Raw genomic sequence first — 27,862 nt, forward strand, 5'->3', positions numbered from 1 at the left:
ATGAATAGATGCCCCTGTATTAAGAATACGCAAATGGTTGAAACATTTTACATGCATTGCAAAAGAATCTAACTTGGACAAACTTAATCAGAGTCACCAGCCTAGAATGAATTTTTCCCCGGAAGAAATAAAGTCATGTGGAAGGTGCCTTTCCCTTATTGGTCAGGCAAATGCAATAACTTGCTTTGACAGCAACAGTGTAAACACTTATTCTGTAGAAAATCAATCAAAATGTGTGAACCAAACAATTTTAACCTCTACTGAGGGGTCTCTAAGTTGAATAAATATATGGAATTTTGCAAATCTTCTCTGTTCACACATTGAGCAGAATATAAATAGCATGGACAAATAGACTAAGATGTTTGGTCACATCCCAGTTACATGTCAGACTCAAAGCAAAAGCAACACTACGTTATGCTATAAGGTTTAAAAAAACACACACACAAAGGAGAGGAGTATCAGTTAAATGAAATCCTAATCACTGTTTTAATCATAACTCAAAATAAACTAAACACACTTCACTACCTGGAATTCAAAAAAAAAGAAGAAAGAAAATGCACTACGTCCTTAGTGGTAATCAGTGCAATGCAGGCAGATAACCTATAGTGGTTATGTTGTTACTGGAGAAAGCTTATGTAATGCAAATATAGATATGCTATTCAACTTGGCAGCCAGTCTTGAAAACTGTGACATTATGCTGAATTAAGCTGTAATTATGCTTTAATGTATTGTACAGCTTTTGCTGCAGCTATTTTACAAGATTAAATCAGATGTTGTTTCAACGAGAAATTTGAGGTGGGGTTTAAATATTTCAGTGGCCCTTCCCAACCCCACAGTTAACTGGACATGTGATAAACACAGCAGCTTGATTTTCTGCCTGAAAATGGTCAGCTGAAATCCCACTGGACTACCACAGGCTGCTGAATCAAGACCAGGTAAACATTTTTACAAGATATTAGTTATTAGGCTATATAATGGCTAAACCTAAGAAGAGGTCCTATGTAAAATGTGTAAAATTATTACTTTTTTTATCATTTGAATAATGTCAATTATTTCGCAAAAAAAATCTCTAAATCCTTAAATGCACTTACTTGAAGAAAATCTTGCCATAGCTGTGCATCAGTTAGTCCTTTTAGTCTTCTTGAGTTATTTATGAATGAAATAACATGCCAGAGGGCTGCAGCATTACTTTTTATTGCTTAACAATCCGCCAGTTTTCCATTACATAAAGACCTTAAGGGCCAGCGGTAGAATATACAAGATTAAGCACAGATGTTGAGTGGAATGGCAGATATGAACCAATTCCAATAAATAAACAAATACTAATTTTAGTTTTTACAATGCTACAAAATTCATTTTCAGCATTCATATAAAATTCTTATTCATTCATATAAAATTCACTTTTTTAAATAATTTCCCTATAAAAAGTCTTTGAAGTAATTTCACTCATTTCAAATGTAAAGGAAGAAACTTGAAAACAGTATAACTTGTTAGCGCACCGTTGATTAGTTGCCCTTTTGTAGTTGAGAAGGAAATAGTAAATCTTTGAATAAACATTTTATAACTGTGTCTTTATAATTCGGCATTATGAAGGGAAGATAGACACAACTTTCAGATAATGATGTCATGGGATTTGACCAAAGGAACTTAAATAAGAGCTTAAAAATTATTTTAGCAGCTTATCAACAGCTAGTCACATTTACATGCCTATTCAAGTGTTTAAAAGACAAATTAAATTACTGATTCTAATTGGCTTTTTGGAAAAAAATACATCCCTTTATCTGCAAATAGACAGTGGCTGACACTTTTTGACCAGGCACCCACAATTTGCATATTAGGCTAATGATATACGGGGCAACTTTTTGAGCAATTTTGCCGGGCAACTTCGGGCAATGTTGCCGACAACGGGCAACCAGATGAGACACAGGGCCCGCGACCGATCTAAAGTATCCAGATAGACATTTGTTATCCATTCTCAATGTAAAAGTGCCCAAGCAACATTGCTAAAAAAAAAGTTGCCCAGCAAAATTGCTCAAAAAGTTGCCCAGTATCATCAGCCTAAAATTGAATTATTTGACCTCAACACCAAACGATATGACTGGTGGAAATCCAATACAGCTCACCATCCAAATAACAACATTCCTCCAGTAATGCATGGAGGTGGTGATATGCTGTTATAGGGTGTTTCTCTGCAGCAGGTACAGGAGCACTTGTCGGGATAGATGGAAAAATGGATTGGTATTTGAAATACCGTCAAATTCTTGAGGAAAATCTGCTGCCCTCGGCCAGAAAGTTGTCAATGGGATGAAGTTTTATCTTCCAACATGACAATGACCCAAAGCACACAGCAAAACTGAGCACAGTGGTTGAAGGAGAAAAAGGTTAAAGTCCTTGATGGCCTCCAGAGCCCAGACTTAAACCCCACTGAAAGTCTGTGGAATGACTTGACGACAGCAGTCCACAAACGCTCACCATCAAATTTAACTGAACTTGAAAAGTTCTGCAAAGAAGAGTGGGCGAATATTGCAAAGTCTAGATGTGCAAAGTTAGTACGGACAGAAACATATCCCAACAGACTAAAGGCTGTAAATTAAAGCAAAAGGTGGTTCAACAAAATTTACAGACACAAGGGGGTGATCCTTTTTCCAATTCAGTGATTCTGTTTTTTGTTTTTTTTTTCGTTTTCTTTCTGACATGTTGAAGTTCTATCTTTCACTTGGATGTTATAAGTTGCACCGAGTAAATACAGCTGGATAAAACAAAAACTGTGTCAGTCTTCATGTCAGGCTGCAAAGCAACAAAATGTGATTATTTTAAAGGGGGGGTGATTCTTTTCTATACCCACTGTAACTAGATTCAGCCTAAGTATGAATGGATGCCAGTCTTATGACAGAATGGAAAATGCTACATTACCATTTTGTTTACAAATAAGCTCAATCCCAAATGTTGTTTTATATTAAACCTTTGAAGTGGCTATTTATTCTCCAGAAAATGTGTTTTAATAAATTGTTAGACCTGTGAGGAGTAAAATACTTAAGATTAGCCGGGTGCCAGCTTACAATAAATGAGGCAGAATGATTAATTTTTCTGTCTCTTAAAACAACGCTACATGTTTGTTAAGAAAGTGACACTGTGATTTGGTTCACAGGCTTCCTCATTCTACCGGATGAGATTTAAGATGATGCCCAACAGCAGTAATGGGAAGAATTTGGATCTCTCCAGGCTGACAGATGACGAAGCCAAGCATGTCTGGCAGGTGATCCAGAGAGATTTCCACCTGCGAAAGAAAGAAGAGAATAGACTAGGGTGAGACACACTTGATCACATTTACATGGCATTAACTGTCAGTATATGTTCCTAAATGGCAATCTAAAAATTATTTTCCAACATCTCATCGAAAAAGACTGATCACTGATATTCCTTGATGGTTCTGTCTGACTATAATTAGCCTCATCTGAACTATTGCTTACTCATTTTGTGGATCTGGTAAAACTTAAGTGGTTTGCTGGTTTTTGCTTACTATAGGTCTTCTGTAGTCTGTTCATCTGTGATTTATCACTTGACTGGAATCTTGAATCTCAGGAACAGTTCCATGGCACTTAGCCTAATGTGAACCCATCTGAAATAAATCTGAAATTATTTTCAGTGGATAACTTTTCATGAAAATAATTTATTTAATTAGGTTACTTTAGGGGTCATATGATGTTGTTAAAAAGAACATTATGTTGTGTATTTGGTGTAATGAAATGTGTTTATGCAGTTTAAGGTTAAAAAAACACATTATTTTCCACATACTGTACATTAGTGTTCCTCCTCTATGCCCCGCCTTTCTGAAACGCGTCGATTTTTTCAAAGCTCATCGGTCTGAAAAACGAGGTGTGCTTTGATTGGCCAGCTAACCAGTGCGTTGTGATTGGCCGAATACCTCAAGCGTGTGACCGAAATGTTACGCCCCTTACCATACTGTGATGCCCTGTCCGGCCGCAGTGATGAGACAAATACATTAAAACCCATTATAAACGAGGTTTATAATTATGATTTATACTGTCTTTTTATGCATTGCGTTACATCGCGCCATGTAAACATAAAACCATGTCTGCATTTGTGAGCGGAGAAATGACAAACAACAAGCGCTACTCTACACTGTTCAAAACTCGTATTTGAATCTTCAGTGGCAAATCCTTGTACTTACAGTCTGTGAGTCAGAACAGCCGGCATTGTAGTCTACTATAACAGGATCAGGAAACAGTCCTCCATAAAATGTGAATATTTGGGTTGTACTGTTCTGGAACAGTGTTGTAAATACAACTTAACCACTGATTTCTAGTTGTGTCCTCTTTTGGAAGGCCAAACAAAGTAGTTTCACTTTCACAACGAAACACACAGCGTCACACACGGCGGGCTAGAGTGAGCGGAGGCCAGTTGGCTTGAGAACGGCGCGGCCGGCGGATTTCAACGAAGGAGCATCCGGCGGGCTTGCGGCAATCACATGTGACGACCCCGGGCTGGACTCCACTTCGTCCACGGTGAAAGCTGATCCGGTGATCCACAGCGCAAAGTTTATGTATTTCCTCAGCGACCAGCACAGATCAGCTCCAGACATGACGAAGCGGATATCGTCCTCTTTTGGAAGGCCAAACAAAGTAGTTTCGCTTTCACGATGAAACACAAAGCGCCTTCACGACATGGCGGCGGCAACAACAATACTACAGCGAGAATCAAAGTTACGCCTTCTTTCTTTGCGTTAACATTTGGGCGGTGTTATGCAAATCTTCCCACATCGTGACGTAGACATGTGGGGGCATGTTAGAACAAGCCGTTTTAGGTAGGCATGGTTGAATCTTAACTTTTATAAAGAATATCTCTTTGGATTTGAGATTTTAGTCTTTGCGACTTTACAGATCTTCTTTATGCACCAAGAGCTTGTAACACTCCAAAGAGAAAGGCAAAATTGAAATCGCATCATATGACCCCTTTAAGATACTTTTTTGAAAGAACGTTCAAACCACCAAAAACATGTCAATAGGTGTAATGCTTATCTTAAGGAAGTATAATTATGTTTGAGTGAAGTCAACAGCAGAGAAGGGCATTCGTGTATTCTGGAAAATACAACTGCTTGGCTTTGGACTCTCATGTTATAGTGGGAAAAGTACCAAACTTTCACTAAAATTCAGTTAATTCATTACATTTTTTTTTTTAATCTCTTTGAAGGAGTGGCTTAATAACTCGGCAAGCAAAGAAAATGTCTTGTGAATGCAGTACATTGTGGTTATATAATCATATATTATGTGCCTACTCTCTGGACCATAACCATCTGCTTTCTTTAATCCATTAAGTAATAAGGTCATGGATACAGCCCACAGTCAAGCTTACAAACATGTGGTACATGTTCCACATGTAAAAATCAATTCCTGTGCTGACTTACATTTGTTGGGATGTTTCTACTTTAAGCTGTTTGTTGTCTACTTTTTTTTGGTGAGGTTTTCAGATACAGTTCAAAGCAATCAGAAAACAAACAGAAAACTGATAAAAAGAAAGGGGTGGATAAACATATTTTGTCATGAGTAAAAGAGTGTCACCATATGAACCCTAATTTAATGTCCCTTACATATTTATTTCCTTTTTCACCAGATATTTCTTCATTTGTCCCACCAGAGTTGTTAAGCTTTTGGCTCTTCAGACACTTTATCAACAGGCTGAGCCCATGTATGTCTAAATTCCAGTCATTTTAAAGGAGGTAATAGGATTTGTCTCAGAATATTGAATAACATCACATGACTGACATTTTTCTCTCAATTCTCTCACAGTTGGAATGAGGCTAGTTCAAAATAGTCCTGTGGAGACTTTGTTGTAATGTGGTGAAGATTTGTGATGATGATAAAAACAAAGAAGTTCTTTCCTTGGAAATATGATGTGGTAATGTGGTTACATTCGCATCGGAGACAATTTCATTGAAAGTTTAAGAGGAAAAAAAACAAGTGCTATTGCGAGCAGGTGATCTGCAAGTCAGCCAAATGAATTGTCTGAAACAATTGAACTATGAATACTATGTAGTCAGTTACTGTTCTTGGTACATGTTCAAGCACTATGGCTTAATTAGATCAAATTCACATTTTCAAAGCCAAGCGCACTGTTACGTACAATGGTGAAATAAGGGAGAAGATATTATTTTAAAAAGATACAAAAACACATAACATTTAAAAATTGTAAAATAGTTTTTTCCCCTAATCTTCTTTCATGTCCTTTCTGAATTAATTATGCTGTAATGTGAGATATTTGACTCACACTTGGACTTATGCTGAAGTGCTTTCAACCTTTGCCAAATAAAAGTTGAAAGAGACGCAGACACACAATCATTCAACATGTGGAGGAAAGCTCTTAGCAGTTTTTTTCCCCCTCGAGAAGAGCAGATTTAGCAGAAAACAGAGTGGACCAACACCAGCAGATGACATGGCAGCCCAAATCATCACTGACTGTGGAAACTTCACACTGGACTTCAAGCAACATGGTTTCTGTGCCTCTCCACTCTTCCTCCAGACTCTGGGACCTTGATTTCCAAATGAAATGCAAAATGTACTTTCATCTGAAAAGAGGACTTTGGTCCACTGTGTTTTCGGAAGTCCACAGTCAACGCAGCCATCTACCAGGAAATTTTAGAGCACTTCATGCTTCCTTCTGCTGACGAGCTTTATGGAGATGCTGATTTCATTTTCCAGCAGGACTTGGCACCTGCCCACACTGCCAAAAGCACCAAAAGCTGGTTCAATGACCATGGTGTTACTGTGCTTGACTGGCCTGCAAACTCGCGTGACCTGAACCCCATAGAGAATATATGGGATATTGTCAAGAGGAAGATGAGAGACACCAGACACAACAATGCAGATGACCTGAAAGCCGCTATCAAAGCAACCTGGGCTTCCATACCACCTGAGCAGTGCCACAGGCTGATTGTCTCCATGGCACACCACACTGATGCAGTAATTCATGCAAAAGAGGCCCAACCAAGTATTGAATACATGTACAGTAAATGAACATACTTTCCAGAAGGCCAACAATTCACTAAAAATGTTTTTTTATTGGTCTTATGAAGTATTCTAATTTGTTGAGATAGTGAATTGGTGAGTTTTTGTTAAATGTGAGCCAAAATCATCACAATTAAAAGAACCAAAGACTTAAACTACTTCAGTCTGTGTGCATCGAATTTATTTAATACACGAGTTTCACAATTTGAGTTGAATTACTTAAATGAACTTTTCCACGACATTCTAATTTATTGAGATGAATCTGTATATATATATCCCATTTTAAATGCTACACAGCTGTGACAGAGGGGTCGTTGTGCTAGAAGGCCATCACTTGGGCCATAAATCTTAAGAAATTGGCACATTAAGAATGGAGGTTTTTGAGGAAAGACTAGAAAGGAAGACCATGGAAGAGAATGTGAAGTCATTTCCCCTCTCTATTATGCTGACTTGTGCTGATGATCCAAGTCAAAAACAGAAAGAACGGAAATTGGATTACATCAAGTAATCCAGTCATTTGTTTTGATCTGGATTAAACATTCATTACGTGTTGTTCTAACTTTGTAAGATTAGGATACCTTTGATCCAAAAAAATAAAAAAAATAAAATAAATAAATAAATAAATATTCAGGATTATCCTGGTCCTAACAGAATGGTGTATACAGTGTTGATTTCAGAAACAAAATGTAATAAAACGTTAAAATTGGTCAAATAATACAAAATGTGCATCTCATTTACACTTTTGTGTATACCCCAATCAGCTGTCAATATCAAACAAGAATAATACATTAAATTTAAATTTAATTTATCATTGTATATTAATTAGGCTACAATGTTAAAAATAGTTTCTAACATTTGCATCATATTGTATGGCTATTTGTTTCCTGTTTTTCTTTATACTGTTGTTGTCCACATTGTGATGTATTAGTCCCTTTTAGAGCACTGGTAGTCTGGATTTGGGTAATGTGGAAATGATTGTATGTGAATTTGGGTAATTCAATCCAATTCAAATTTCCTTTGAAAAAAAAAATAGCACAATTGTAAAATACTTTACCTGATCCTAGATAACAAAACATGGGATTTCCAAACCCACATAATTCTAATTCAGATTATACTTTTTTTAACAACTGATCAGATCAAACCCCACTAATGCGATAAATTGAAGTGAGTGACAGCTTTTTAGTGATTAACGTTATATGAAAGCACTATTTGCTCGCTTTCTAGGCTATAATCGATTCAGAATTTAAAAGGTTTACGTGCTGCTAACAGGACCAACAGCCACATACCCTATAACTTACATGCAGCAAAGTTTCAGGAGTGACATATATTCCACATCCCTCATATAAATACGGGATTCACTTTTCGAAATAGCTTGTTTACAATCAGGGTTAAGCCGGGCTCACACTACAGGATTTTTGGCTGGATTTTGCTGTCGCGGACAGATTTCCATAGTCTGCAACAAAACCCCCGGATCGTGACCATATCGGTGCTCATTGCGGTCGTCGAAGCTCGTTAGGTATGAGCAGGTCAGCAACGTGATCCGAACCTGTCTCGAGCTATCACAGACGCTAATTTTAGACAGCTGGATTGAACATTTAACAAGAAAATAAGATATTACTTTCTATTTATTTAAAAGTCATAGGCTATATGCGCCAAGACTAACTATTTTAGTTAGGAGGTTTCTCTCTCTCTCTCTCTCTCTCTCTGCTGCTGACTCTCCATCTAAGAAGATTCATAGATTGAGCATATGTACAGATGATTGATAGATCAATCGATCGATCATTCCCAGTAAATCCCATTTCCTAAATCCCAAAGGCAAAGCCATACCGTTTTGGCATCCTCAGGTAGCGTGTACCCATGGCTTGTACCTGTGTCGTGTGACGCCATCAAACAGTGCCGCTAAATTCTTATTTGCATTGACCACCAGTGGCCTATGACCTTAAAGATTAAGTTTAATTCGATTAGAAGCGCTGCAATAGGTTGTTTGCAATCACGTGATTCTGATGATGCGCGAAATGCAGCTGGAGGGCAGGAAGTGATTTTTCTCCATAAAATCACTAGCAGAAACTCAAAATGCCTGTGTTTTGCATTGTTTATGGATGCTCAAATCGGCCAAACCGAGAAACCACAAGGAGCTTTTATCATGTACAAAAATGTGTTGTTCATAAGTGAGGAAAAGTCAAATGCTCGTGTGTGCAAATGGTTAACATAAGATATAATAATATATTAAGATATTAATAAAGAAATATATAAATAGATACAGGGTGACACAGTCAGAATTCACTGAATGCTGAACGCCACACATAGACATGATGTAAATAAGATATTATGTGCAGTTCTGAGAGCTTCATATCACGGAATCGTGAGATTGCGATAAACTGAAGTGAGTGACAGCTTTTTAGTGATTAACGTTATATGAAAGCACTCTTTGCTTGCTTTCTAGGCTATAATCGATTCGGAATTGAAAAGTTTTATGTGCTGCTAACAGGACCAACAGCCACATACCCTGTAACTTACATGCAGCAAAGTTTCAGGAGTGACATATATTCCACATCCCTCATATAAATACGGGATTCACTTTTCGAAATAGCTTGTTTACAATCAGGGTTAAGCCGGGCTCACACTACAGGATTTTTGGCTGGATTTTGCTGTCGCGGACAGATTTCCATAGTCTGCAACAAAACCCCCGGATCGTGACCATATCGGTGCTCATTGCGGTCGTCGAAGCTCGTTAGGTATGAGCAGGTCAGCAACGTGATCCGAACCTGTCTCGAGCTATCACAGACGCTACGATATTTTCAAACCTGTTTGATATTATCGCCACGTGATCTCGTAATGTGAGCGACACAATGACAAGGTGGAACTAATCCAGCCAATCACAGTGCAGATGGTATAAACACTCTTGTCATGCATCTTTATGAACAGAAACGAAAAGCCACAAATTAATCAAATCAACTAGAAATAAATGTAACGAATGCATAGATTGTGTATATAATACCACGTTTCATTGTACTGTTTAATTACGTCCAACTCTTTCTGCAGTACTGACAATCCTTATTGTCCACGTCTTCCAAGCCATTGTTTCTTCCATATTCTCTTTTTTCATGGGTTCTTCTTTCTTTCGGATAAAATAACTGCACAGACCCATTAACAGGCCAGTTGATCTTCCATGCTTGAAGATATGGCCTATAATCGCTGTAATTTCTCGTGAGAATTTATGTGAGAAAACTTATTTTCGCTGATGGTCGGGAACGCGTCTTCACTGAATGTTTTGTAGTGTGTGCACCTCGTTAGCGTTGTGTTGTGTAGTATGCATGCAGCTATGACAAGACGACGACAGATGAGAACAAATCTTGTTGCGTAGTGTGAACAACACAGTGATTCGGCTAGTCTTTCAATCCTGTAGTGTGAGTCAGGCTTTAGTTGCTTAGCCTATATCCACCGCCTCAATGGCACAGTAGCCCCTCACTGCAGAACACCAGATCCAGGGGGAGTGGTTGGATCCACATCTAGGGGGTGGAGATTGGTAGGTTTAGGTGAAGATGGGTGGGTTTAGGGATCAGGGGGTGGAGACGGGTAGGTTTAGGTATATGTAAGGTGGGAGGAGTTGGATCTGGATCCAACCACGCCCCATAGATCTTATGTTCTGCAATGAGGACCATCAGGCAAGTATTTCAATTTAGTTTAAAAATCACTCCTCTTCATAACATAAGGATCACATCCAACATATGTTGTGATTTTAAATACCTTTCTCTTGTAATAGCATGGTGGTTGAAGAGAGATCCCCTCTTATGATTGTAAAGCACGTTGTGTGTACAGCAATACAATGAAAGCGCAAAAAAGTGCCTCATGCCTAAAACAGTACAGTACGGACTTTCCTCCATCTCATTCGTTCTGCTTTTTCAGTCACTCCTGAAACTTTGCTGCATGTTGGTCCTGTTAGCAGCACGTAAAACAAAACTTTTATTCAAATTCTGAATTTATTATAGCCTAGAAAGCGTGCAAATAGCACTTCCATATAATCACTAAAAAAGCTCACTTCAATTTATCACAATCTCACGATGTTCCTTTTATAATCAGTGAAGCTCTCTGAACTGCAAATAATATCTTGTTTACATCGTGTCTACGTGTGGCGTTTAGCACTGCGTGAATTCTGACTGTCTCACTCTGAATGCGTGAGAGGTGGCAGCCCAATGTATTTATATCTTTATTAATAGCTTAATATATTATTATATCTTATGTTAACCATTTGCACACACGAGCATTATCCAGCTCCGCTCCTCCCGACTGCAGACGCAGGTTTACAAGACTTTTCCCCACTTATGAACAACACATTTTCATACATGATAAAAGCTCCTTGTGGTTTCTCGGTTTGGCCAATTTTAGCATCCATAAACAATGCAAAACACAGGCATTTTGAGTTTCTGCTAGTGATTCCTATGGAGAAAAATCACTTCCTGCCCTATGTGCAAACAACCTATAAACAAAATCAAAAATGCCTGTTTCAGAGTGAAAACATTGTTTTTAAACTGGATATAAATGTTATTTCATTCCAATAATTTTTCATTAAAAAAAATGTCGAGGAGCTGGGGAGGAGATCAGGTGTTACGATATTTTCGGTTTCTAAGATTTTCGGTTTCAATGGGAGGAGCATACATGAATATTCATGAGTTTCCCGGACTTCCGTGTGGAACTGAGAATTTTAGTTCACACTCCTTAAATCTCAGCAGATTTAACGGAATACTTCAAAAAAGATAAATATATTTTCAGTGTTGCACAAACTTAAGCCTAAACTACATTTGTTCATAATTTCTTAACACTTTATAATGTTTTTATTTGCAGGTTTTGTGCAGCCGTCACTGACTGAATGATTGCAGGCATTCTTTGTGTAATGTTGGGATGAAGCACAGCAAACTATGATTTCAGTTCGTTGTGCTCTAGCTTATTAGTTGTTATCATTTGAGTGCACCAACTGAAATAAACTTGTATCTTTGGACTAATAATTTTTCATCTATCCTGGTGTGATTGTTCTTAAACTGTTTAGCATATTTACAAAATTAACAGGAATCTAAACCACACACAAGCATGAAAGTGTTCCTTTAATAGGCCTACATACATATCATTTTGGATTAAACAAAATAGTTTGGACAAGTGTAAAAAGTAGCCTACACTGTAAAAAATGACCGTGAATTTAACGGTAAAAGACTGTAAAAATGTTACAATAAAAACCTGTTAAATGGTTAACGGTAAGTTCCCCTACTATATACGGTGAAAAACTGTATTGGACATTACATGTAATTTTACGGTAGTATACCGTTTTTGGAAGTGAAAAAGAGTGTATAATTTACAGTGAATAACCGTAAATTAACATTCCCAGAATTCCCTGCATTACATTTAAAGTTTAATGTTTTTTTTTTTTTTAAATATGTTTTTTAGTTTTTTCTTATCAGTTGTGTACATTCTATGGTGTATGTTACATCTAATGTTGTTCAATTAATGTTTATTGCATTATTTCAGTTTCATGTGTGTTACCATGATGGTGTTTAGTGTTTGTGTGAATGACACTGTGCACCTTCTATATATGTTAATATTTAAAAGCTGCTTGTGATAGGCTTTGGTTCATCATGTGATTTTCTCACCACCACCTGCTTTTGGTGCAGTATATTACAAAGGTACAAAACAGATTTCAGTACTTCAGTGGGTTGGTATATTAACATTATATCAGTTAAAGAAATTACGGTACTTAACTGTAAATTTAAGTTAAAACATAAAAAATATTGTAAAAAAATTTTTACGGTACAATTCCGGCAACCACAGCTGCCGATTTTTTACCGTAAATTTTACGGATTTTTTTTTTTTACATTTTTTACATTTTTTGTACACTGCAAATGAGAAAACAAATAGCCTATACTTTACAGCACGTTATGGAATGGAATAAGCAACTAATTTGATGTTAACAAAATAATTTAATTTGACAAATGTTCATAAGTGTGTTGTTCTTGTTTTGATAATATGATTATTGATTACTGTTTAAAGGTTTTGTATTAGTAAGGTTCTTTGTTCACCAACTGCATTTATCTGATTAAAAATATAGTCAAAAACAGTAATATTGTGAATGTTTTTGCAATTTAAAATGACTGTTTTCAATTTGTTTCCCTGTGATGTCAGATTTTGACTTCTCCATTCTTCAGTGTGACAAGATCCTTCAGAGATAATTCTAATATGTTGATTTGCCACTCAAGAAACATTTCTTATCATTATCACAGTTAGAAATGGTGGTACTGCTTAATGAAGTGTGGAAACCATTATACAGTGCAGGATTCCTTGATGAGTAGAAAATTCAGAAGAACAGCATTTATTTGAAATAGAAATCTTTTGTAACATTATAAATGTCTTTACTGTCATTTTTTTTAAATTATTTTAATGCATCCTTGTTGAAGAAAAGTATAAATTTCTTTAAAAAGAATTATAGCAATTCCAAACGTTTGATTGGTAATGTCATGAATCAAATGCCAGAATCAAGTTTAGAAATGTAGTATTATTATTATTAGGCTACATATCTTACATATGATCTTATAATAGCTTTATTATGTGTCATATGTTTATACAGCAGATTCAATAAGGATGTTTACATCACTCTCCTATGTTTTTTTGTTTTGGTGCATAAATCTTTAGTTTGTAACAAGAATTCAACAGTGGATCATACTCAAAATTCAGGAAAACTTTATTAATCACATCCTCCATGCCTGGATTTTGGATTTTGAGTGTAGATTGCTATTGAATTCATATTTTTAAAAACAAAATGTCACTGTCTCACATGATATCAAACATCCACACCAGCGTTATACTAACATTTAGTTAGCAAAAGCTAATCAAGACCTTGATCCAATCTTTATTCCACTTTAAGTGCCTCTAATTAAAGCCAAATTAAGAATATATATGTATATGAAACCTTATGACTTAAATTATAAATTATATAAATTATAAATTATGTTGAATGAGTATCAATGATCATCATTGTCATCCAGGTACAGTGCAACACATGGTCAAAGTAGAGATGACAGAACAACATCAGTGTAGGTTGCAAAATGTTTATTAGACCAATGGTGGTGGATGTTATTTCATTCATTGCCAGAGGATGAATTTTAGAACGTAAAAAGTAATGGAAGAGCATAGCAATAAATAATTGAAATAGCTGGTGCACATATCTATGCTACTATTGTAAATCAGTGTTGCTGTAATCATCCAGATGTTCTGGGATTTTTGCTTGGTTTCACTGTGCAAGTGGAACCTTAAACCTTGTGATAATCTTCATTTGTAAACTACAAATGAAGAGCACATCGAACTGAAAACATTGTATACAGCTGAGGTTTGTACTTTATCCCAGCATTACACAAAGAATGCAATCCTTCAGTCAGTGACTGCTGCACAAAAGTTTGTGAACAAAAATGTGCACTGCAAACTAATAAAAACATTATAAACTGTTATAAAATGATTAATCAACTGTAGTTTATGCTTAAGTTTGCGCAACGCTGAAAATATATTCACCTTTTTTTAAATATTCCATCAAATCTGCTGAGATTCAAGGAGCGTGAACTAAAATTCTCAGTTCCACGCACAAGTCCTGGAAACTCATGAATATTCATGTATTTAATGCCCATTGAAACAGAAAATCTCAGTCCTGTGCAGCGCTGCCGCTGACTGACCGCGGCGACGGTGCCAAATTCTCTACCGCGATATGTGTCTAAAACCAGCCATATGCTAGCAGTGTTGTCAAACTTTTTTTTATTATTATTTCTAAGTGGTTGGAACAAGAGGTCACAACTGAGTTTTATACACCACAAATAAAAACAATCAGCATTCAAGACTGATTTTTATTATTCACACAGGGAACTCAAGACCAAAATAATGAAAGAGGACACCAAGAGAGAGCTACTGGAATATCAGCCTAAACTCAGTGATTCCCTCTGTATCCGCTGTCTGCAGCCCTTCAAATTCCTTGTCAACAGCAAGCGCCAGTGTCTGGACTGCAAGCTATTTGTCTGCAAGTCCTGCAGCCGTTTTAATAAGAAGGACCACGGCTGGGTTTGTGATCCATGCCACATGGCCAGGTGAGCACCTGACAGACACGAGTGTGATTTATATGCTCACATGACACATGTCAAAGGAACAACATAAAGAGAAATGAAATAAAACACAATTAGCAGAACGAATTTCCATGTAAATAATGCGGAAAACAATTATTGTTGTAAATTGTCAAATTCAATTCAGTGGGACAATGTAGACTAAGAATAGTCTCAGCCTCAGACGTCACGCCCATGGAACGTTGGCTAAACGTCTGATGCATACGGCACAAAAAAGTGGAAACACTTCAGCAGTTTCAAAGTCGTCATCGGATTGGTTGAATTATACAGGATTTCCGGGAGACGTGCGCGTCGCGTTCTTTAACGTTCCGCCTGGAAACAAAGATGCCATGACGCCAAACCCCCTCACGAAAGAAGAAAGCCGTCGTGTTTACAACTGTGACGACGAGCGCTTATCAGGATCAACTAAACGCTGGATTTTCAAAAGTATGTGAAAAATTTAGTTTGCGGCATAGAATCTTTAAAATACGTCCGAGTGTTTTACACACCGGTCTGTTATTGTTGCTACAATTCCACGCCCCGAAACATGACAATGAACGAAACAAACTGTGATTGGTTGTTTGACATGTCGGTCAAACGGCCTCATGGGCGGGCCTTGGCCAATGAAAGCTGCCATGGATTCCAGACCTGCGTGTTTATGCGGTTTAAGGTTCAAAAAACACATTATTTTCTGCCTTTCTGAAACGCGTTGATTTTTACAAAACTCATCAGTCTGAAATGTGAGTTGTGCTCTGATTGGCCAGCTAACCAGTGCGTTGTGATTGGTCGAATACCTCAAGCGTGTGACGGAAATGTTACACCCCTTACCATACTGTGATGCCCTGTCCGGCCGGAGCGACGAGACAGAAACATTAAAACACATTATAAACGAGGCATTTGTTGCTTCCAGTGGGGACATACTTACGGAATATGATGACTTATACTGTCTTTTTACGTGTTGCGTTGCATCGCGCCGCGTAAACATAAAACCATGTCTGCATTTGTGATCGGAGAAATGACAAACAACAAACGCTACTCTACACTGCTCAAAACTCGCGTTTGAATCGTCAGTGGAAAATTCTTTAAATATAAAAAACTTACTTACAGTCTGTGAGTCAGAACAGCCAGAATTGTAGTATCCCAGGATCAGGAAACAGTCCTCCATAAAATGTGCTGCACACATCTGAATATTTGGGTTGAAGTGTTCTGGAACAGTGTTGTAAATACAACTTAACCACTGATTTCTAGTCGTGTCCTCTTTTGGAAGGCCAAACAAAGTCGTTTCACTTATACACAACAAAACACACGGCGGGCTAGAGTGAGCGGCGGCGGGCTTGCAGCAACCACATGTGACGACCCCGGGCTGGACTCCACTTCGTCCACGGTGAAAGCCGATCCGGCGATCCACAGCGCGAAGTTGATGCATTTCCTCAGCGACCAGCACGGATCAGCTCCAGGCATGACAAAGCGGATATCGTCCTCTTTTGGAAGGCCAAACAAAGTAGTTTCGCTTTCACAACGAAGCACACAGCGCCTTCACGTCATGGCGGCGACAACAACAGTACTACAGTGAGAATAAAAGTTACGCCTTCTTTCTTTGCGTGAACATTTGGGCGGCGTTATGCAAATCTTCCCACATTGTGACGTAGACATGTGGGGGCGTGTTAGAACGAGCCATTTTAGGTAGGCATGGTTGACTCTTAACTTTTTTATGAAGAATATCTCTTTGGATTTGAGACTTTAGTCTTTGCAACTTTACAGATCTTCTTGATGCACCAAGAGCTTGTAACACTTCCAAGAGAAAGGAAAAATTTTAATCTCATCATATGACCCCTTTACATATAAACAACTGGTAGCAGATCCAACCTATGAAATGACAATTGTTGAACTGTCATGGCAGTGTGTAACTATTTTATGTTTTGGTAAATTACCGGCTAATTTGTGTGAATTTGTATGTTTTTGTACATTCCTCTTACACCCCATTGATGGTTATGTTTAGGGTTTTGTTGTTGTTGTTGTTGTTGTTGCTGTTGTTGTTGTTGTTGTTTTTTTTTTTAAATCGTACATATCAGTGCAAATCACATCATTCAAATTCATAGAATATCACCACCTTGTAAAATAGTTTAATTTTCTCATGAGAGTTGGATTGATTGAATAATAATTTTGTTCTTCTTGTTTTTATCTTTGTTCTTATAGAATCCTTAAGATTGGGACTCTGGAGTGGTTTCATGAGAATGTACGCTCTCGTTTCAAGCGGTTTGGTAGCGCAAAGGTCATGAGTTCACTTTTCAAAAGGCTGAACAGTGACCGTGCCTGTTCTCAAACTGACCTCAGAGGTAGACTTCAAAAGCCTGTTTAATTGAGCAAGAGTCATTCCATCTCAAGTACTCCAAAATTGTAATTTTGGTTGCTTGGCCATTTTTAATTTGCACACTATACACACTATACCACCAAAAAAAATATTAGGGGTGAGACTTGAATCCTTCCCATTATAAACTGACCCTAAATATGGAACCCTGATCAATCTTGATCATTATATTTGGACTTAAATTTTAAGTCTAAGGAACAAGAATGTGCAAAATTGTTATAAACATACATTTGTTGTGGTTAAACTAAGTAAAATACATTTTAAAAATTGTGGTTTTGCAATACGAATACATTAAGATTTCCACTCGCAAAACCTTAGGAAAAATAAAACTCCATCCTCTTGTTGTAAAGAGCAGTCAGTTGGACCCTGTTCCAAACATTTAGGTTAGCAAACTTCATTCTATTTGTTCATTTCTAACAGGAATACTAACCATTTAGAAAGCCAGTTAGTTATTAGGGAATGATATTTGATTCTTACTGTGTCATCTGTTAATGTGAAACAATTTTTGAAGCAATGTCTGGCAGATGACTTACAGCAGGAACACTGAAGGCAGAGCTTAGAGGAGAGAGGCCCTCATTACTTTGAAGGATTTAGTGAGGGATCCAGAGGGAAAGATAGAGAATTGGCTGGGCCGAATCATCCATGTGATTTACTCCTTTACACAGTCACATATCTGCTTTCTCTCTGTGCCTGGGCCTGAGTGTGTCTCTTTTATCCAATTTTTAAGCTCTTTCTGTCCTAAATACAGAGGTCAGAGAAGGAACATTGTTGTTTGGGTCCAATGAGATTTTAAAAATTACAAAAGGATGTTTTAATAATGTACATAATATTTAAGGGTTGATCACAATGGTGAATAAATGCCAGCAAACACCAACGTGGCTGTTGGAACTAAAATGTTGGGAAATGTAGACTAACTGTCTTGTTCACACTGCACCAAAAACACCAACGTGGTTAACAGCCATTGGAATTTTGTGTTTGTTGAGGCAGCGTAAACTAGCTTTAGCTGAAGCCACTGTTTAATTCCTCTATTGTTGTTTTTAACAGTGGTTGCTTCCTGCAACCAATCACAGCGCACTTTCTGTCTCTTGTCTTCTTATGTTTAACTTTTCATCTCATCACATAGAGCCTCGGGATGATGACACACACAGCATGCCTGAAGTTCACAGTGAGTAAAAAAAAATGTCCTGTTCCTTTGTGATATAGGCATTTTGAACGCTGATGTCATGCAAGATTCTAAAGTAATCTGTGAATGTCGTTCATCTGTCCAAACAATACAGCGGCCATCTGCACTCACATTATCTTTGATTTAATAAGGCAAGGAACATGGAGAACAAAATGTCTGCGGAAGAAAAACACCTAACAATGCCATGAAAGAACTGAACACAGAAGCATTGCCTAAAACATAGCTGTGTAGTTATACAATGGATATTTTTTCATTAAATGTGGCACTTTCTTTACTAAAAAGAAAACATGTTACATTTTAAAATCTAAACATACAATACAATTAAAATTATTTATGTTTTTAATTTCAAATAATCGCTGCTATTATTTGAAATTAATAGCTGTTTAATTTCAAATAATAGCAGTTATGTAACTTCATGATTATAACTTTATGACATTGCTTTAAACTATACTACATTTTTGCTTGAAAATGATCTCATGGGGCAAAAATTACTATCTATTTATTTATAATTTGCAACCCATTCTAAATTATGCTTTCAGGCTTTAATTAATCATTATCAATATTGTAGCTAAATCTCATCTATGTTAGCTAGCTAGATAATGGTATGGTACCTTAAAAAACATAGTTCTTTAGTTTTGGACACAAGTTTCTACATTTGGAGCTGTGAGAGAGAAAATCATTTAGTAAAAAAAAGAAAGAAAGAAAATCATTTATGTTGTTAAATTTGTTTTAATGACAGATCCAAAAGAACATGTTTAAAACCTCCACGAAGTCAAAAACATAATTTAGAATTTATATTAATTAAAATCGCCTCCTTGGAATTATAAGGTTCTATCTGCATTCTGAGCAGTTTTGAGATATTGAGCTTCAAAGTTTTGCGTTCCGTAGACTTCTGTAGATATGTTTCTAAAAAAAAGGGCCCAAAATGTACACAGCTTACAAAAGAAACATCACATAATGTACATAAAGTTTCACGGAATAAGAATATGTGAATAACTCGACTGACGAAAATGTGTTCGAACAGTCAGACTTGGTAATCACTACAGCATCTCTTGTCTGAGATCAAAGATTCATGTTTGTAACTCTTGTCATCCACACAGCTGGTTCTCTATATAGCCAGGAAGATGAGCAGTCTGAGAGGGTCGATAGACGCCACTTCAGCCTGGTAATGTACCATCCCTTAAAACGTCAGAAACTGATGTTATACTGTATAGGGTAAAGTGAAAGTTAGCCGTTCTTTCAGTTAAACAGTAGTGTGAGATCGTCCTCTGGTGTTCAAGTCTTATTTTAGTTTTAACAGAATAATTTTGTTCTTCTTCCCCCTTGTTCTTATTATATGATTTTGATTCCTCACATTGCCACCTGGAGGAGGTTTTGAAGGCCACATGTAAACAGGCTATAATTTTAGACAGAATACCAGTTTGAAGGCTATGCTCAGTTCTTGTCTAAATCTGTCTGTGACTCAGCCCTTTGTTTAGTTTTATGGGCCTCTGAGAATAGACAGGAAAGTGAAGAGCGAACAGGATTTGGTCATGATTTGAAACAGCAGGAGCACAGCTTTGAATTTTAAAACAGGGTTTGGCAAAGTGATTGTATATTCAAGTTCAAGTTCAAGTCTGCTTTATTTATATTCCTCCAGTATGAGATTTCATAGGTCAGCTGCCTTTATTTATAGATAGATAGATAGATAGATAGATAGATAGATAGATAGATAGATAGATAGAACTACATATTGGACTACACTGCTACTTTTTGATATTTGGGTTCTAGACAATTAAAAATAACTGGGTTTTTTCTCCTTTAAGATGAGAAAAGGCAGACGGCTACTCCCTGTTGATCCTCTTGATTTTAATCTTGGCGTTGAGAACTCTGCTTATTCTCGACCTCCCTTACTTCTGGTTCGTATATTTGTGTTCTTACACATCTGATGTCACAAATAAGCAAATGTTGTAAATATATCATATGACAAACACTGAAATACTGAAGCGTGCAAAAGGAACATTACCCCAAAAAAGTTCCTTCAATGGCAGAGCCAGCTGCTTTGAAAAATTCATTAGATCAGCAATAAAGAATACACGGTTCGCAGTGGTGTGAAAAATTTGGGATTCATCCACCCATTGTGTAAACAAATGATGTAAAGAGCTCCCACGGAGCATTTTCTGACTGCTAACAGTGATCAGACTTGATTGTTTTCTCACTGAAGCAAATCATCACAAAATTCATACCTCATGCAAGTGCTAGAGTAACAGTGTCATGGTTTGTTTCCTTTTGATTTCTGTATATACTCTTACTAAATTGGTATACTAGACTGTATTCATTTTTAATTAAAATCTTCTTAAAGTTTTGTTTAAGCACATGATTTCAGGAATAAGGTCCATGCAATATGTGAACATATTTATTTATTTAAAGTATTCAGGTAGCCAAGAAAAAGTTCCCCAGAGTAAGGACTCAGTAACCGAAGACGACTGGTACACAACCTTTAAGCAGATCCTAGAGAATGGAACTCACGATAAAGGTGATGAGATGAAGGACATGTTGCAAATCAGCCAGAGAAGTCTGGACAAACCCTCTCATTTTGGTAAGATGTGCTGTCTGCTTCCATTTCCCTTAAAGATTTCTGAGGATTTGTTTTTTTCCAAGACTCTGTAGAGGTGAATGGATTTTTCCTTCAGGCCAGCCAATGTTTTTTCCTACTGTCAGCAAGATTTAGGCTACTTTGTGCTGGGAATATAAACCTAATGCACTATAAACACAGTAATTATTGTTAAAAACACTACAGAATAATTACATTAATCAAACTTAATTCCTGACATGACAAAATCCATTCCAGACTATTTGGACTCAGAAATTCCTCTTTACTTCATTTCAGTATTTACATCATACAATAACAGCTAGTGTTTTGTTTGCACTCTGTAGATGACTGTACAACACATCTAGAACAGAGGATGACAAAATCTCGTTCCCTCTCCAAGATCTCCATCTCTTCAGCTGGCAGCTCTAATTATCACCTCCATCGCGAGCCTTCTTACAGCCTCGAAGATTCAGAGGATGATGATGATGATGATGAATCTGAGATACATGTCATTTATAGTCCTGCCCCACATAGGGAGCACTCACCAGATGAGGTTCCTCCACAGGTAAAGTCAAAAAGTCACGACAAAATCTGTGGAAATTATGACTTGTACAATTGATGTGACATTTTGTCATAATGTCTTTGTTCAAATGCAAAGCTGGAGACCGAAGTCCATTCATACTCCTATAACCTAATGGGACTTCTCGGCCTCCTTTAAAAACAGTTCATGCAAAACATACATTTTGTATCTCTCTCACTAGATTATTGAGCTCAACAAGCGCATGTCAGCAATTGAGACTCTTCTGAGCCGTTTGGAGCAGAAACTGACCTTACCTGTAATTGGGGCAGAACAAGTAAGTTTAAAGTAAATCTGCACAACCTACAGGTTATTATTTTAGGTTTATAAATGAAATGCTTTAAATACACTACTGTAAGTTTTTGTTATTTTTTTTTTTTTAAAGAAATCTCTTACACTCACCAAGACTGCATTTATTTGATAAAAAATAGAGTAAAGACTGTATTATTGTGAAATATTATTCAGTATCACATGATCCTTCAGAAATCATTATAATACGCTGATTTGGTGCTCAAGAAACATTTTTTATTATTATCAATGTTTAAAAAAACATTGTGCTGCTTCTTTTTTCAGTATTCATTAGAAATATTTTACATTTCAGGATTCAATAGAAAATTCAAAAGAAGAATATTTATTTGAAATGGAATGTTTATATAAGATTGCAAAAGTCTTTACTGTTTGATCAGTTTAATGCATCTTAGCTGAATTAAAGTATTAATTTCTTTTTTTTTTTTTTAACGTACTGACCCCAAACATTTGAATGGTAGTAATTTACTTTATTACTACTCAGAAAAAAATCCGTATATTGGTTTTACCCTTAAAAAGAGAAACATATCATCAACATTTCAGGAGAAGTCCATAAAAGGTAATTCAGCAACTTTGAAACACTTTTATTGATAGGACGCAGTTTAGAAAGAATCACATGGAGACACTCCTGACTTTACATCCTAATGTAGTTTTTCTTGTCTCCCTTTAGGTTGAGCAGAAAGAGGAGGATCTGTCTCCAGCTGACTTAGAGGAGCTTGAGCTCCGGAAAAAGCTTGATGAACTTACTGAAAAAATAAGTGACAAAGGCTCATCTGATGAGGATGCAATGAAACCTTCAGAGGACTCTCCAAAGAAAGGAGCAGTTTATTATGCTCCAGCTATGAGAGGAGCTTCAGCTGGACTTGAGAATGTCAGACATGAATGGCCTCTTGAGGTTGAGTGGGTAAGATTATGGAAACAGTCAGAATCAAGCACTAAAAATACTGTTAAACATAAAGAGTGAATATTTATTCATGTTTTTTACAAATTCTTGAGTTCAGCAGTTCTTTGGTTTGAACGCACTCTACTGTTCTTATTCATTTGTATAATTTAATATTAAACATTAATATTTAGTATACATTTTTAATTTTATGTTTCTAATTGTATACTTCAGAAAGCAAAGTCAACTGTACCTAAATCCTTAAAGAAGCAGAAGAGGGTGAGGTCCTTTGAGTTTAGCAACACAACCAGTGAGTTGTCGCAACTGGAGGGTAAAGTTGCACGGGCAGTGGCCAGCGTCCAGAGCACTCAAAGTGGAGTACGCCACTCAGTCTAAACATTAACATTTACTCCACATTCCTTCTTCCAACAAAGCCGTAACTCTCCATATCTTGCCTTAACTGTTCATTAACCATTGCTCTGTTCTTCATGTAAAGGTTACAGATATTCAGAAAAGAATCGCTGCTTTGAGTGCTGCAGGGATGATGGTGGAGACGTCCCGCAGAGGGGTATGTAGCAGTCCAGGTGCTCAGAGTCACATATTCCAGTTTAGTTTTCCAGAACACCGGCTGTACAGGAGCTAGTACTGAATCTTTCAGAGAAAAAAAAACATATATATATTTTGACACATTGTGAGCTAAATTCTGTTGTGAATAAAGCAGGTCTTTGTGGCAAGTTCAGAAAGAGGCTAAATATGGTTTTGTTCTTCCCTTTTTCATTCAGACTCCTCAGCCATCAAGAACATTGCATGAATTTCATAATCAATAACATGTAATCAGTTATTTACATTTATTTCACACTATCATCTTTGTGTTGTATAAAAGCTACATTTGTTTTCATCTTCTTTTGCACTTAATTTTGTATAAATGTCTTTGCAATTATATATCAAAATATTAAACCAAATGCATTTTAAAGATAGCACATGTTTTTTAAACAAAACATTTCACAAAAGGCCGTTTGTCTGGTATCAGATTATAAAATAGATTGTTCCCAGATAACAATCCTAATATTTGTAAACCACAATTTGACATTTAAACCTAGTTTTATTTCACAGTGCACAGTGATTTTAACGCATTAAACTGATAGCAATCAGATCCCCTGCTCGGCTTCTGGAACAAATCAATTAGTCACATCCTTTGGTCATGAAAGTGCCTATGGAACATTTTCAGTTTGGTTAGGATGTGAGCTGTAATGAAATTGAATTGAATTGCTTAACAGATTGTCTTTTCAGAAAGTCACCAAAAGCTCTTTACTATTAGTCAGTTTCTAATGAAAATTCACTCAGTATTCATATAAGTAACAACATGAAGAAACATGTCTCATGTACTTCTGTTCTTTTTGCTTTCTCTGAAGGATGCAGCAATGAAGCAAGATCTTTACGGAAGCTGACTTCAGCAAGCTAGCGCTCTTTCACATATTTTTAGAAGTCCATGATGGTATACAAACTCATAGAACATTGACGGATTCACATAAAGCATATTTCATGTTAATAAAATCAGCTGCAAGGGTTTGTGGAATTCCCATCTTAATAATATATAATTAATAATTGCTTTAATCTTTCAGTAGATGAGTGTCAGATTATTCTAATAAATGAGAGGCTCACCTTTTTTTAGAATCGAACATTTCTATTATGCACACAATAGAAATTGTCTATATTACACTTATGAACTGCTGTTGTTTTGATAAAAACTCAATATTTATACCATAATATAGTCAATATTTAATATCTTAATTCAGATTTCTATGTAGTTTCTTTGGTATATTTCATGAAATATTGTATCTGATATATTTTTCATATATAACATTTTTGTTTTTCTGCTAAATAAATATCTTAAACTACACCATTTTCTTTTTCATCACTTTGTCGTCGATGTCAGTTATGAATAAAGGAATCAGTCAACACTGGCACATTGTCAAAGCTCAATTCCAACATATGCTGGATTATGGATTCTCCATATCCAAATTACATCATTTGCATATTTAGTGTGCATATTTAGATGTTTTTGAGTACATATAAATTGTGCAGTCTTCACCTTCCGACAGAGGGGGTATAAACTGGTGGATCAGTCTATCAGTGGATCCAGACGAGAATATCCTCAACATCGGAGAACGACTCAAGATGCTCAGAAGTTTTCTTATACTCACAGCTATGACAAGACTATAAGATCACAAATCCTCTGAAAAACTGCTACCTTGAAGACAAGACACATTTATGCTTCCTCTGCACTAAAGGACCATTTTATCTGACAGCTGAGGATCACAGAATAAGATACCAAGAGGTGAACAACTTGCCTTACAACATCCTGTAAGTGTAATTTACATAGCATGGTGTATAGAAGACTATTTTACTAAAGTAATTATTGCCAATTAAAAATCCTGTGAAAATACTGTATATACTTTGCAGCCTCAAATAGAAGACATTAATATTAAATTGCCAAAAATAAAAAAATAATCACAGTGCACAGTGATTTTAACGCATTAAACTGATAGCAATCAGATCCCCTGCTCGGCTTCTGGAACAAATCAATTAGTCACATCCTTTGGTCATGAAAGTGCCTATGGAACATTTTCAGTTTGGTTAGGATGTGAGCTGTAATGAAATTGAATTGAATTGCTTAACAGATTGTCTTTTCAGAAAGTCACCAAAAGCTCTTTACTATTAGTCAGTTTCTAATGAAAATTCACTCAGTATTCATATAAGTAACAACATGAAGAAACATGTCTCATGTACTTCTGTTCTTTTTGCTTTCTCTGAAGGATGCAGCAATGAAGCAAGATCTTTACGGAAGCTGACTTCAGCAAGCTAGCGCTCTTTCACATATTTTTAGAAGTCCATGATGGTATACAAACTCATAGAACATTGACGGATTCACATAAAGCATATTTCATGTTAATAAAATCAGCTGCAAGGGTTTGTGGAATTCCCATCTTAATAATATATAATTAATAATTGCTTTAATCTTTCAGTAGATGAGTGTCAGATTATTCTAATAAATGAGAGGCTCACCTTTTTTTAGAATCGAACATTTCTATTATGCACACAATAGAAATTGTCTATATTACACTTATGAACTGCTGTTGTTTTGATAAAAACTCAATATTTATACCATAATATAGTCAATATTTAATATCTTAATTCAGATTTCTATGTAGTTTCTTTGGTATATTTCATGAAATATTGTATCTGATATATTTTTCATATATAACATTTTTGTTTTTCTGCTAAATAAATATCTTAAACTACACCATTTTCTTTTTCATCACTTTGTCGTCGATGTCAGTTATGAATAAAGGAATCAGTCAACACTGGCACATTGTCAAAGCTCAATTCCAACATATGCTGGATTATGGATTCTCCATATCCAAATTACATCATTTGCATATTTAGATGTTTTTGAGTACATATAAATTGTGCAGTCTTCACCTTCTCGACAGAGGGGGTATAAACTGGTGGATCAGTCTATCAGTGGATCCAGACGAGAATATCCTCAACATCGGAGAACGACTCAAGATGCTCAGAAGTTTTCTTATACTCACAGCTATGACAAGACTATAAGATCACAAATCCTCTGAAAAACTGCTACCTTGAAGACAAGACACATTTATGCTTCCTCTGCACTAAAGGACCATTTTATCTGACAGCTGAGGATCACAGAATAAGATACCAAGAGGTGAACAACTTGCCTTACAACATCCTGTAAGTGTAATTTACATAGCATGGTGTATAGAAGACTATTTTACTAAAGTAATTATTGCCAATTAAAAATCCTGTGAAAATACTGTATATACTTTGCAGCCTCAAATAGAAGACATTAATATTAAATTGCCAAAAATAAAAAAATAATTTTGTGCTAATCTATAAATAGTGTATTAGTTTAGGCCATATTTTGTCATTTATTTTACCACAAATATGTTCTTAGTATCTGTAAAAATAAATATTTTTTTCTTCCTCTTCCGGAAAGACTAATGAATTATGCTAAATATATAAACTAATATAATTATATATTTTTTTAATACAGGTGATACTTCTCTGTCTACCGACAGACACTAAGGCATGGCTGTAAATCTGTGTGTTTTGCTCTGTATTCTTATGCTGTTAGCATGTTTTACCCAGCCAAAACCTCATGATGATCTACCATTACGCTCAAAGGAGATTAGAGGTAAAATTTTACTGACCTGAAAAACGAAATCTAAAATTTAACACGCCTTTGAATTATCACTACAAAATATCAGATTCCTAATACTTCATATTCCTTGTACTATTATTTCTCTGTAGATCCAAACATTGATGCAGTGTGGTATAAAAGCAGAGGAATACGACCTGTTGGGAGATTTGGCCAAAGAATGGCACAAAAAGGTGAAGGATCATATTTTGGAAAGCACAGGTTCTGCTATCCTGAGGACTGTGGACTGACAACTTAATTATAAATTCCATAAACTGATCTTCATCTGTTTTGTGAGAACTTATTTCAATATCCCTTTCACTCCAATACATTTTGTTTCAAAATAACACTTTAATGTATGGGTTAAATCATTAATGAATAATAAATAACAGATCTATTTTTTTCTGCATTGTGATGTACATCTGAGTGAAACGAATTAGTGATAAAGAAAAAAAATGTAGTTGAATGGAAGCAGATCTTAATGGGAAAAAAAACATGCATGGATGAATCATTCACAATAAGATAACATACAATTAGAAAATATATAGGGTGAATTTTCATTTCACGCTGACTTTAAAATGTGTCATTGTATTTGTTTAGATAACCTGT

At 36.2% G+C, this 27,862-nt stretch overlaps 1 protein-coding gene across 1 annotated transcript; it reads left to right on the plus strand.

Annotated features, from left to right (window-relative positions):
- The first annotated feature begins 802 nt into the window (after window positions 1-802).
- mlphb (melanophilin b) lies at window positions 803-24,755 on the plus strand. Its single transcript, XM_016237769.1, has 14 exons — window positions 803-935; window positions 3,149-3,306; window positions 14,912-15,133; window positions 17,342-17,481; window positions 18,637-18,678; window positions 19,797-19,861; window positions 20,502-20,594; window positions 21,106-21,274; window positions 21,613-21,833; window positions 22,030-22,122; window positions 22,822-23,055; window positions 23,266-23,409; window positions 23,528-23,599; window positions 24,444-24,755. The coding sequence occupies exons 2-14, from the start codon at window positions 3,167-3,169 to the stop codon at window positions 24,477-24,479; spliced, it is 1,671 nt and encodes a 556-aa protein (XP_016093255.1). The 5' UTR covers window positions 803-935; window positions 3,149-3,166; the 3' UTR covers window positions 24,480-24,755.
- The last annotated feature ends 3,107 nt before the right edge of the window (window positions 24,756-27,862 follow it).

The sequence above is a fragment of the Sinocyclocheilus grahami genome, unplaced genomic scaffold (genome assembly GCF_001515645.1).
Source record: "Sinocyclocheilus grahami isolate Dianchi unplaced genomic scaffold, SAMN03320097.WGS_v1.1 scaffold523.1, whole genome shotgun sequence".
NCBI lineage: Eukaryota > Metazoa > Chordata > Actinopteri > Cypriniformes > Cyprinidae > Sinocyclocheilus > Sinocyclocheilus grahami.